Source organism: Miniopterus natalensis, chromosome 6 (assembly GCF_054644295.1).
Source record: "Miniopterus natalensis isolate mMinNat1 chromosome 6, mMinNat1.hap1, whole genome shotgun sequence".
Classification (NCBI taxonomy): Eukaryota; Metazoa; Chordata; class Mammalia; order Chiroptera; family Miniopteridae; genus Miniopterus; species Miniopterus natalensis.
Window position 1 is genome coordinate 74113337 of NC_142086.1, and position 13815 is coordinate 74127151.

A 13815-nucleotide genomic window follows, 5' to 3' on the forward strand; every position below is an offset into this window, starting at 1 on the left:
AAACAAAGGTCCAAACTTCTTCCAGGTCTAAAATGTCACGAGTCCCTGGGTGTGTATTTCGCAGGTTGGGTCGCCGGAGGAAAACCATGAAGCTCTGCCGAGAGCTCTCTGACTTGGTGGTGTACACAAACTCCGTGGCAGCCCAGGACATCGTGGACGATGGTAAGGACCGAGTGTTTTTCTCTCTTGGATGAATATTCTTGGCTTTTCTTTGTCAATAGTTAATGAATCTTTTGCTAATCAGATCATCACACATTTCTGAAACTGGGTACAATCCAACTTGAGTTGTCAGGAAATCGACTGCCAGGACAAAGCTTTGAGCTCACAGCGAGGGCTCTGTTGATTACTGTGGTTGCCTGATTGTCTGGAGGTCAGAGAAATTTCCTACAGGGCAGAGGAGAACTGTCTTATAAAAAAGACAAATGCATCAGAGCAAGGTCTGTGGAGACCTGACCTGGTCTGATGGCCATTCCCAGTGTGAATGACCAGAATAAAGAAGAAATTAATTGGCCTAAATAACACCTTGAAAAGCCTTGTATTTTCTCATTGGAAAATTTGACTTGGATGAAAAGAATTTAATGCAAAGGTTGAGATTTTAGTAAAAAAGAACACAAATTTCAGAAGTATTTTCACTGATTTTTCTTATATTAATTGCCATAATTTGAGTTGAGAAATTCTAGACACAACTGCCCTTACCTTGGAAGTTCCTGCTAGTTATACTTTTCCCCTTTATTTGCTGCCCTTCTCATTTCTATTTTGTTCAGTTAATGAATGTTTATAGACCTAAACCACAGTCATGTGGCTTTTCAGTCTACTTTCAATGAGTAGAAGTTAAATGTCCATCAGAATCTCCCATTTTCTCAACATTGTGGTGAGTGGTGAGTCTTATGTCCCCACAAACCCCCAGGATTTTTCCTCAGATTTCTTTTCCCCCCTAACTCCACAAGTATATCTTTTTTGATATGCAGATTTTCTTCCCTTTGGTATTGATTTCTTCTTCAAATGGTGACAGTTATAAAAAATTTAAATTAGTTTTACATGTAAGAGCATGATAAACTGTAGGATCCTCAGCACGTGAACAACACATTCTTGTAATAACTGCCCACAGCTAGCCAATAAACTCAGAGTGGTTTAATGGAGTTGAAGGTATATTTGGTTTAGAGAAATATAATGTCTAGCAAATGCCTTAGGGAATCATAATTATATTAGCTTAATGGAAAAATAATTTTGAGTACTATTTAGCTCTTGAATTTCAGCTGTTTTTGTCTTTTGTGGGTTTTCTAGTTAGTCTTAAATTGAACAATAGCTAATGAATGAACAGCTTATTCTAATGCAAACAACTCAACTCTATTGATATATGAACTGATATATGTATGCCTAATTATCAAGGTCATCTTAATGACAATGTGGTATGCATATTTATGTGGAGAGACAGCAAACAGTGGTACTGATTACGGTACTACATTATCTGCATGTGACTTGTCAAATGACTATATTTTTTCCTATCATGTTCAAAGTATTCATCAAAATCCTCAAATAAGTTTATTTTTAGAATACTTAAGATGTGAACTATGTTAACAAGTTAATGTCAATAAGATATGATAAGGCAAGAGTTCATATGAGGCGCATCATCAGATTAAAAACTAATTCTCTAATTTCTTTGCCTTCCACCTGTATTTATGACTATTCCAAGTTCCATCTCTAGAGTGTCATTGTTAGTCACTTGGCCAGCATTTACTGTCTAAGGGTGTACAACCCTGAGGACAATGGACACCCTGGGAGACTGTGTGCTCAAATTAACACACACAGTCTGGGTATCATTTGGATCAGTTGTTCCAAGTTAGACTATAGTTCTACCGCTTGGTTTCATGGGCCATGTCCCTCCGTCTGGGTTCAGACACACTCAGCTGTCACAGAACACAATCGAATGAAATTGAGACTCTGGGCAAGTTTGGATCTTTCTCCAGACTAATCTCTCCCAACAGGTCCAAGAGACATATGGGTGGTAGTTTTGGGTATGGGGTGTGGATGTCTGGTGAAGGGGTGGGAGTAGTGGGGGTAGTGTAGACATGGTGTGAAAGGTGGGATTGAGAAAAAGCATAGCATAGTAAATGTTTGGAGGTTTACTCCATCATGATCCCAAACTTGAGGTTTCCTTGGCCCTTGACTGACCCCACCTGATGATTGTCAAGCAGAAATTTTACTATAAGCTTCCTGTTTGTTTACCTCCCTTTATTTTCCCATTACTTACAAACCTGGGTAGGTAGATGATTGTTCTTGTTTCTGAAACTTTATTTCTTTAGAACGCTCTCTTGAACTCTTTCTCCATTATATTTTTACCTCCCAAGCAGGTTTTGACTAGTTCCAAAATTCTATTCAGATTAACTTGGAAACTCAAATTTTCTTTTTTGGAATTGTGTGTTTTTTCTTCATTTCTGATTGCTATTAGTTAATATGTGTTTCACGTGTGTACTATTTAGATGAATGTCTTCAATGAATGTCTCTCTGTTATCAGGACTAAGTTACATAGTTTTATTTATCCGTGACTGTCTATGTCTTTGGCAAAGACATTCTGTTTGAATTGTGCACCTAAAATTTTTTTCCTGCCCACTCATTCAGACTAGCCAGATAGACATGAGTTAGTGACATGGTTAAACTCTTGGGAGAACATGGGACCTCAAAATAGGCAGTTATCTTAGCAAAGCACATATTTGGCCTCAAAATGGCAAAAAAGTCCCAGGTTAGAATTACATGGATCTTTCTTGGTCAGGAGCTGCCCCTGCCCTTTTACTGTGGGTATTTCCTGATATGTTATAAGGTCTTTCCTGAGGAGGGTTTTTTTCTGTAGTTCTCACTTTTCTTTTTTCTTTCTTAAAAACTGCCAGGAACCACAGGAAATGTGTTATCATTCAGTGAAACGAGGGCACATCAGGTGGTTCAGCAGAAATCAGAGCAGTTCATGATCTATAACCAGAAGCAGCTCACGAGGATCTACCCCTCAGCCTACCGCATTGACTCCAGCAACTTCAACCCCCTGCCCTACTGGAACGCGGGCTGCCAGCTAGGTGCGTGTGCCGGCGTGCGCGAGGCTCTGTGCCCGCAGCCTGTGCTGGCCTTTTGCCTAATTCTCTCAAACTTTGAACTTGCACAGTGGCTCTGAACTACCAGTCCGAAGGGCGAATCATGCAGCTAAATCGAGCCAAATTCAAGACGAATGGCAACTGTGGCTATGTCCTCAAACCCCAGCAAATGTGCAAAGGTAGGTGTTAATTCCATAGCCGTGTCCTGAACGCAGGTGAGCGCTATGGAAGGAGCGCTCTAGAACGTGTGATACCCCAGTGCTTTGCAACATGATTACAAAAAAGAGGTAGGTTAAGGGGTTGGAGTGTAAACTGAAACTCTGGTCGCGCCACCATGTTTAGAATGTTCTCTCCTGGGGTTACGCATGGTACGGGGACAGGGGTAGCGATGGATTGTCCTCTGAAATCCAGTGCCCAGCATGATAGTCACTGACCTGACTTGCCAGCTGGACTCTCTTCTGAGGTCTGAGCCCTTTCAGAAACTTCCCTAGGGAGAATGAGTTGGAAACGTGGTGGCAAAATTAAAATACCACCTGGAACAATTTTATCAAGCCCTTTAGTCAGTATGGTCCAATTACGAAGCAGTGCTAACAAAGAAGAACAGATAATGTAGAGTTGAATCAAAAAACATGGTTTTTTTTTTTTTTTTTTGGTTCTGCCTATTAACAGTCTCCAAATTGGATTTTTAACAATTCAGATAAAAATATGTGGCCAGGTATGTCTTCAGGATTCTTTGCTTTGCGTGTTCTGCGCTGCTATCGGTTTAGTTTCAGATCTTCTTTCTGCCTGTTATATTCACTCTGTGGCCGAGATAGTTTAGGTTAGGAAAATATTTAAATCTGACACAACTGCTCCCTTCTCTATACTACTGGCGTTCGAATAAAATGTGCCTCTTCCCCCCTTGCCACGGTTGATAATTGCCTCGCAGACACTTGCTTTACATTGGCCCATTCGTCCGCCTTTGGGAGCATGGATTCTAACAAAACCCACAGCTAGGGAAATGCCAGCTGGCACTGCCTCATGCAGAAGCTGCACCCATAGTTATGTGATCCTTTCTCCGCTCTAGGACACACTGTAGTAACTCAGCGTTTGTTATTTCTTTGTCCTACCAGCTTTAGCTGTGAGTGAGTGTGTGTGTGTTTCCATGCTACTAACCTTAGAGTTCAACATCTGCTTACTTAGGTACTTTCAACCCTTTCTCGGGTGATCCACTTCCTGCCAACCCCAAAAAGCAGCTCATCCTGAAAGTGATCAGTGGACAACAACTCCCCAAACCTCCTGACTCCATGTTTGGAGACCGAGGAGAGGTAAGCCGTGCATGACCCAGTGGTTAATTATATGATTGATGGATTGTGCTCGCACTTCCTCCAAAACGTCAGGGGTGTGTGTGTTCATAAATGAGCACTGATCTCAGCTCACCAGACATTAACCAGCGTATGGGCGAAGCACACAGTCCTTGGAGGCATGAGTTCACACAATTCAATTCATTATTCAAGACTGACACTGGCAACACTAACGTTGGGGTGCAAAGAACAACTTTATTATTAATGGAAACATTGCGTAAGGATATGTCTTAACTTCCCAACCACACTCCTCATCCCCTCCCCTCTGCTGCCATCAGCCACCTGCGCCGGCCACATGCTGACTCTTGTCATGACTTGCTGCACCCGTGTAGCATGGTTTTAAAATGTCTCCACTCTGTCCTCAGCGTCCTCTCTTTCCAGAGCTTCTATCCCATTGTCCCCATTACACCCGGTCTTGGCCTTCATGGCCTCCGTTTTCTCCCTACCCGTCAGCCCATCCTATGCTCATGCCCTTCCTCTCGGGGGTCCATCACTTCAGGTTCTTTGCCTGTCCCACCTGTGAAACCGTCCTCTCTGGATCTCGAATGACGGGGGAAACCACGCAGCTCTGCAGTTGGATGTTAACTATAAACTCTTTGTCTCCAGATCTTCCAGATGTTTTTCATTATATAGCTACCTCTTTACCTTTGTAATTAATACATAGTCTGTGGAGTTAGAGTGATCTTTTAAATGTATAGGGACTGTCTGTCTTTGTAATGAAAACAAAAGAGTCTCCTTATCTTGGCTTACAAGGTTCTTTATCAGGATATTGTAACTTTTTTTGAGCCGTGGGACCCTTTGGTATCTGATGAGGCCCTTCTCAGAATAATGTTTTTAAATGCATAAAATAAAAGAGGGCTACACAGGAAACCAATTACATTGAAATTCACATATCAAAATATTAAAAACAAATTGTGACATGCAGATACATGTGTCTATTAATGCAGTAAATAGCAGGTTCTATGGGTGGCCTAATCACTATTAGAATTTTAAGTCGTGATGCTTATAGATGATACATGGAGATTTCTGCCACAGCCATCATGTGACATGAGAACATCCATGATTTCTGTCAGGCACAAAATTGCAGTACTGATACTTCTGTGGTGTCCTTTACTCAGAGGGTAATGAAAAGAAAAATAGAGGTTTTTTCCTCCCCACCCAGGCTCCCATGATCTCTCACATTATTCATATTTCTGTGAATGGAATGTCAGTTTTTCTTGCTCCCCATCAGAAATTGTCATCTTTAATCTTCACCTTTTTTCTCTCTCTCTACATCTAGTAAATGACCACCTTCGTCTAGTAAATGACCGTGTCCTGCCTCCCAAATCTCTCCGCAGCCCTTCCGATGCCGTTCTTCTGGGCTCTCCCGGGGCTTGCAGTGGGCTGAAGCAGACACTGCTCTCTCTGCTCACAGAGGAGGAAACTATCTTCTCTTTACTCTCCAAACTCCTGAAACTGTGTTTTCTGAGACTTCAGTCACTCTCTCCCCTCTCTGGGTTCTCTAGGGTTTTAGTCCTTCGTAGCTCATTGTCTGGAACCTGCGCCACAAAGGAGAGGTGACAGATGGGCACTGAGGCGGGAGGCCTTCCCTAGGGGAGGCGTGAGGTGCAGGAGGTCGGAGGAAGACTCAATGCTCATATTTTTTCTTTTGACTGCTTTTTAATCTTTTTAAGTATTTTAAAATTTATATTATAGTATCCACTGACTTAACGACATTAAAATTCACAAATCAAATGAGGATAGCTTGATTAACCACTATGCCACCCAGTTCAAAGACAGAACCCCCAAAAGCTTCTGTCTGTCGTCTCGGTCAACACTGCTCCCCCATCCAACACCAACCCCTATCGTAATAGACAAATTTTGTCTGTGCTCAAACTTTATGTAAATTGACTTTCACAGTATTGACTCTTTTATGTCTAGCTTGTTCAACATTATGTCTGTGTAGCAGAACTTTGTTCTTTTTCAGTGTTGTATAGTATTTATTTCACAATTTATCCAACCCACTCATAATAGACATACAGGTCGTTTCCACTGCGTGACTATTATAAATACAGCTGCTCTGAGCATTCGTGCATGGACAGAAGCTCTCATTTCTGTTGGGTCATCAGGTGAAGTTTGTATAGCAATAGTAGACATTGGCCAACAAAAATTCAGTCTGTTCTTTTATTACTGTCTCATGTATCCAAATCTGTTGCACCTACTTCAGTTTCTCTTTCTTGTTAAGCCCCTAATAAAATAGGTTATTGTTGAAATGTAGACATTTTGGCCAGTATTCTCATATTAATTAACACATGTATAGAAATGTATCAGTTGTTATAATACACTCTCTTCATTTATATAGATCATTGATCCTTTTGTTGAAGTTGAAATTATTGGATTGCCAGTTGATTGTTGTAAAGATCAAACCCGTGTGGTGGATGACAATGGTAAGATGATGATCTGTGTTCACTTTCAACCAGAATGCTCTAGAAATAGAATTTGCACTGAGAAACAAAAATGTGTCTACATAGAGAAGAAATTTCTTAAGTTCGTAACTGCTGTCTCAGTTGATGTTAAGGTCTATTAGGCACATAAAACTAAGTAAATGTGGAATGTTTTGATGGACATTGTAATCTAGGCTCTCAAGACTTTTGCTTTTGAAGCAAACATTTTTTTCTAGTGCAAAAAATAAATGATATTTTAAAGGGTTGGCTTAAAATTCCACTTAGGAAAATGCTATATTTTTATATTGTGTTTTCATTATGTGAGTTCTCAAAGCTCTCATTCGTGAAGGCTATGTCCTGATGATCTCTTGTGGTTTCCGGAGCATGTAAAACTCTAAAGGCGAACATAGCACGCTCTGGCAAGTTTGCTTCTTGAATATGTACATGTGGAGCATTCTTGTTATTTTGACCATAATGTAAAGACAGCTTTCTTTACCCAACCTTCGTGTCTTTTTCTTGGTAATCAAAAATTGTGTTTGTTCATACATTTGACAACATTGCATACTTGTTTTTCTCAAATTTCAAAACACTGAAGAAATTAGAAATTCATAAAGAGACCTTAAGAGGAGTTTTTCTAAGCAATAGCTTAAGGAAAGGAATTTGGGGGTTCAAGATTAGCACAAACTTATTACTTAAATGCCATGTTTAAAGAAACCAACTTTCTATATTGTGTTTTCCTACCAATGTTCAATAGGTTTATTTTTCCAGAAGTCAATGAGAGGTCATCCCTAAGTCAACAAAAAGATAATCTCTTCTTTTGTTCAGGAGGGGCTGCATTTCGATGATTTTCAGTCCATAATTATGTCATTAGCTAAGGTGTTTAACAGGGTTAAATGCCAATGCCCCTGAATGCATACGTTTAATAAAACACTTTCATTTTTAGAAAGGGAAAACTTATAGAGTATTAAATTTTTATCAGTTTAAATAATTATTTTATCTGAGAGAATCTTACCAAGAAATAAATGTAGTTTTACATTTAGAATTTGAATTATAGACCTTTCTGTTTATTTTCAGTAGCTATAAAAATACGTCATCTTTATGAATTAAGGCCTTGCTTCATGAGAAGCCACTGGAAATCCATAATGAAGAGTCTCAGTAGGCTCTGTCACTAATTGTGTGACCTTAGGCACATTAGTTTCTCTGAACATCAATTTTTCAACTATGAAATGATCTATAAATACTTATATTACTACTTTTAAAAAAGGAGCATGTGTTACTTGTATAATTTTTGAAAGTCAGTAATATACATTTTTTTTTTCTTAAATAGAAAACAAAACAAAACAAACCCTACCACCATTAGAAGCTTGCTTTAAGAATTAAATAGCTTGATATATAAGCATTAAAATCTGCATAGCACCTTCCTTATGAAACGGTTGCTGGAGATTATTGCAGCAGCAGAATCTTTGATGAGCCAGGGGCATCATTCTCTTGTGTGCGGAGGGGGTGGAAATCATCTTTTATCGTTTTATGCTGAAACGTTCTTAGATCCCTACTATAGCTACTTTTGACCTATTGATTCATCCTGAATATCGTGTGACAGAGCTTTCTCTACAGTGCAGTTTGGCATCAAAGATGATTAGAACTGATGCAATCATCTACAGGCAATTTTCTTACCAATTATTTTCTAGCAGTGGGGTAAATTCTGAGGCTTTATTTCAGTAAAGCATCCTGGAGTGGCTGGGTCATCTGCACGAGTTTAATAACCATTGCAAGCAATTTTCACTGCCTGCTTTGCAGATGTTGTAGCCAATTCATTTTTAGCCAGCCCCTTTGCTTTTTTGATTTTTTTCCTATTTCTCCAAGGATTTAACCCTGTGTGGGAAGAAACCCTGACATTTACAGTGCACATGCCAGAAATAGCTTTGGTTCGGTTCCTGGTGTGGGATCACGATCCTATTGGACGAGACTTTGTTGGACAAAGAACTGTGACCTTCAGCAGCTTAGTGCCTGGTAGGTGTGGGCTGGCCTTTTCTCTCTAGACTGACCATTCCATTTTCTTTGGAAGATTTAATATACTATATGTGATATGTACAATACATGACATGTTAAATGTGTTATATCACATGCTTTGTGAAGTGTAAAGAACAATGGTAAAGTCAGAATCTTAACTGACTTGTACCAATGGGGAAGCCAAATGCAAGTTCAACTGAAAGGAAACTGTTTTCTCTTCTCTTATCAGGTTACCGGCATGTCTATTTGGAAGGACTGACAGAAGCATCCATATTTGTCCACATAACAATCAATGAAATCTATGGAAAGGTGAGAAAGATTATACGGCTTAAAGCCTCATGCAACAATAATATGGTCCTTAACAAAATTATTAATTGACTAATTATATCAAAGGAATGTACATCTGGACAAGCTGTTCTTTAGCATAAAACTATAGGGAAGCCCAGTGAGCCCAGGATGCTGTCCTGTGCTCAGGTCCCCATCCGCATGCGTCCCTTCTGCTCTTTAGGGGTGTGTACTCATTCCTTCCCCCCAGGGCCTCTCTGGGCTTGACAGAAAACTATTCTCTCCGGTGATCATCTGTTTGGCTAAAACTGTCTTCAAATAGTTAATTGTTGAATTTTATTTTAATTTTTAAAAAGTCCCAGCTGTCTGCCATGGGAAATGTAGTATCTCAGATGTTTGATGAATTACTTGTACTAACCAAGCTGTGATCCCAGCCACTTCTAGGCAGGATGCTTTCATTGGATGTCATTGTATTTAACAGAAAACCTAAAACTCAAGAATGAATTTAAAGCCACCCACAGGACCACAAAAATGTATTCTAGCTCTCTCCTGATGCTACTCTCTTCATTGTAGAACTCACTTGAGGTTTATAAATCAATAGGCTGTCCTCTGGTCATGCCAAGTAATTGGAAACTTGGCCAGTGGAATTAATTTTCAGAACCAGATGTGATTTGGAGGGACTCTGAGAGCATTGAGTAAGGCCCTGAAGTATCCAGTGCTCTTTCCCAGAAAGTCTGCATGGACTGGAGCTTCTGCCACAGAGGCACGTACATCCTCTGTGCCTCAGCTTTCTCATCTGTAAATGGGGAGCAAAAATAGCACCTACCTCATAAATCAATAAATATATGTTATCTTTAGAAACCTGCCTGGCATATAATAAATGCTCAAAAATGTTCACTGATGTTAATATTACCATGACTACAAGGCAATTGCTAGGGAATGGACGAATTCAGCCTAAATTGGGGATAGATGTTTCTCACATCAGTCAGGGGGTGGGGTGGTGGTGTCTAAGGATCCTAATCTCTAAAAGTGATGCAGTTTTAGTCCATGACTTTCTATGTTTAGTCCTGGGTTTCTGTTTGTGCTGCTCGTTGAGATTTTTCACTCTGGGCTAAATACATACAAATATAAATGATTGAAAAATGATTCTTGAATTTCTAGGAATCCCAGGCTAACTAAGTAATTTGTCTAGTATGTATCACACTTGAGAGAAACAATAAAATTCAGAAGTTGTTTAAAACTTGATCCAGAAATAAATTAAAATATGAAAAAGAAAGTGCTCCATAGGGCTTCTCTCTCCTAAGCAAGTGTCCACTTAGAAGCCATATTATGTATTACCTTCAAGGCCTGTTTGGGTGGGATGCACACACCGCAGTGTGGTGGTGAGCGGAGCAGTGGATGAACTTGGGGCTAAAATCGCCAGAACTCGAAGAAAGGGTTCATAGAAGCGCACGCATTTATTTCTTTCATTTTCTTCTTGCTCTGCCTTCTTGAACTGAGCCCAAATTGTGCTTGTCTGTCTGTCTTCCCTTGCAGTGGAGCCCTTTAATACTCAACCCCAGTTATACTATATTGCACTTTCTAGGAGCTACAAAGGTAGTTTCTCAGCATGGTGCTTGGTTCTTGCTGGTGTGTGTGTCCTAAGCGCTTGGGGCAGCATGCTCTCTCATGTCACCCCATCTCCCTGCGCCCCACTTCCAAACGCATATCTGTTGCTTTAAAGCGGCTGACGCGTCTAACCGTCTGTCCACTGTGGGAACTTGTCCTGCTGTCTCGTCACCTCGGCAGGAAGGTTGTGGGAGAGCTTGGCTGTGCAAGCGGGGGGCTGCCTTCCCCACAAAGGAAGGTGGCGGGCCGCGCATGACCTTGTGCAGACGCGCTGCGCGCTGCTATTCCTCGGCCTGCACATACTGCAGTGGCCGCACAGTTCGTTCCGTGCTCCGTTTCCCGTGGAGCTGCCCGTGAAAAGGCAAAGCCCTGGGGAGGCAGAAGGCGGGTTGCGGCCGCGGCGCGGGCTGACCCTGTGCCGTCCTTTTGCGCCCCCAGAGCAGGCAGCTGCAGGGCCTCCGGGGGCTGTTCCACAAGCACCCCCGGCAGGCGGCCTCCGAGGGCGGCGCCCTCTGCCTTCGCAAGCGGTCGCTGGGGGAGCGGATCCTGCGGCGCTCGGCCAGCGCCCCGGCCAAGGGCAGGAAGAAGAGCAAAGTGGGCTCCCAGGAGACGGTGGAGATGAAGGATGCCGCGTGCGAGGCGGCCCGAGCGCAGGACGGCGTCGCCAGGAGGACCGCGCGCAGCCTGCAGCCGCGCCCCGCCTCCATGCCCGTGGACCGGTGTCTCCCGGGGCCGCCGTCACCGCCCGCGCCCCGGACAGCAGGAGGCCCGGCCGGGGCCGCGAGCTCCCTGGGTAAGAGGCTCCAGGTTTCTCTAAAAAGAAACCCCTGTAAGCCGCGTTCTGGCCTTGAATTATTGTAACGTCATTGACATTTTGTAGCCGAAGTAAAATAGACTGAAAGGTAAATAGCTTTTAAAGTTGTTTTTCAGGCCAGATTTTAAACTTTGCGGGGAGGGTGGTAGAAGCGCTTAAGCCTTAAAATCACATCGGCAGCTGAAAGCGACAGTGAGGGCTCAGCGGCACCACGGGCTGTGACTGCACGGAGCCGAGGCATCCATTAGGCGTGATGCAGAGAGGGGAAACCTGCAGAATACGAGCAGGGATCTTGGTTTTCTACGTGGGTCCTGTGTATACTGATTGTTTTCAGGCTGAACAGAATTGTGTTGGTTTTTCTGAGGGGACTGCAGTTGTATTTCTCTCCCCAACATACATTTCTGCGACTGGAAATGTTTGTGGAGAAAGAGGAAAAGCCAGATGTGAAGACAGGTTACCGTCTTCGCTTAAACATCTGCGCTTCCTCAAGAGGCAGCTCGGGCGATGTTTCCTGTGGCCCGTTTCCCTGACCCCCGGGCGCTGGCGGGGAGGCAGCGGGTCTGCGGCCCCTTCCCAGCTGGAGGCGCCTCAAGCATAGGGACCCAGTGTTGCCCATCTTTTCCCTAATTTGAGCAAAATACTTCACTCATATGAAGAACTTGGTAAAGAGCGATGCCTGCCTTGCAATGTTCCAAAGAATTCTCAACTTGCGCTGGTGACTCCTCTTCCCAATTCATAGATAACTTAGCGCCATTTGATGTCTCTGCAACAGGTATGTTTTAACTAACCCAGAATCATCTCAGACAAGTAGAATGTGATACCTGTTTCCTTTAGGAAATTCTCCTTTTATTATGCAATCTAATTTCAATGATCGATTTCCTTGCAAATACCTTTTTGTTTGTATTGGTTTTTATTTTAAGATATTCTAGGGAGACAAACCGATTTTTGAATGGTGTATTTGAATGAGAAAGGGGAGTTTAAAAGTCTGAAATTTGGCTAAGAGTAATATCAGAGAAGAGATGAAATATGTGCTTCAAAATTTATGTCCCCCAAATGGAGTATGGGGGAAAATAAAGCTATATTCAACAGAAATGGGTAGCAATTCTGTTAATGCTGAAATTAAGATGTTAATATCATTAAGGTGAGTTAGAAAGCAATATTGAGATGATGTTTCTTTCTTCCGTTTGAAAAACAATCATATAAGTTAGTCATTCATATATATATATATATATATATATGTATAGATAAAATTTGTGGCAAATATAGAGCAAATCATAGCCATGGATGCTTCAAGTTATAATGTTGAAAAAACATTAAGTGGAGAAAATGCTGAATACAAAATTCTATACATAGGCTGTTCCTCTCCAAAACTAGCAGTGCCTGTCTCTGAATGGTAACATCATAGGCTATTTAATTTTTTTCCTTATAATTTTTGGTTTATCAAATTTTTATGATGAATTTTTTTAGTTGGGAAAATATTTACTAAGTTAAACCAATTCTTTTTTGTATATTATGACTGAAAGTATTTGAACACTGTTAAAAGAATCTGATCAAGAGTATTTAAACACCTAATATTGTCTTAGCACTATCCTAAGCATGATGGGGTAACCCAGATTGCTGTGATTTGTGTGTTTTTTTGTTTTCCTTACTGTGCCTGATATTTTACTGCCTCTTTTATGGAAGAATGCAATGTGAAATGTGTGTATTAAAAAAAAAATAAAAAAAGATTTACAGAAAATTAGGTATTCACAATGGCATAGAATTAGTGACCAATTCTTCAATTTTACGTTCTAAAGCCAGCATATATTGATATTTTAATATATCTGTCACACCTTCCAATTTGTTTTAGAAATTAATTAAATTAGATCTTTTGCCAAAATGTTTTTTAGAAATAATATGATTTGTGCTTTTTACTAATTCATGCTTAACTGTGAAAGCTTATAGTATCTTGCTTGCAGGTGCCACAGTACTTTGTTTAACAGAGCTGTCTCGTTCTGTTTTTATTGCCATGCTTCTGTGTAGTACAAATCTGAATAGGAAACAACTTAAGGTAATCCTCACTGTAAAAGTATGGTAACTCATTGACATTTTTTGGTAATGAATATTACATCCTTAACTGATGTAATAGCTATGCAAAGGGAAACTTCAGCGAAATTCCTATAAATATATTTTACCATTTATTCATCACACAGATATGTTGTTGCAAATCTGTACAATCCATACTTATATTCAGTCACAGTGTAACAGATTTA

The 13815-nt window shown here is 41.0% G+C and overlaps 1 protein-coding gene across 1 annotated transcript in view; it reads left to right on the forward strand.

The window, feature by feature from the left end:
- Positions 1-13815, forward strand: part of PLCH1 (phospholipase C eta 1) — a 131094-nt gene that overhangs the window by 114099 nt on the left and 3180 nt on the right. Inside the window, exons 15-22 of the mRNA XM_087818366.1 lie at positions 65-162; positions 2886-3065; positions 3152-3259; positions 4263-4387; positions 6765-6849; positions 8710-8856; positions 9086-9165; positions 11188-11542. Of these exons, the coding sequence (XP_087674492.1) occupies positions 65-162; positions 2886-3065; positions 3152-3259; positions 4263-4387; positions 6765-6849; positions 8710-8856; positions 9086-9165; positions 11188-11542 (1178 nt within the window). The remainder of the gene's footprint in view (positions 1-64; positions 163-2885; positions 3066-3151; positions 3260-4262; positions 4388-6764; positions 6850-8709; positions 8857-9085; positions 9166-11187; positions 11543-13815) is intronic.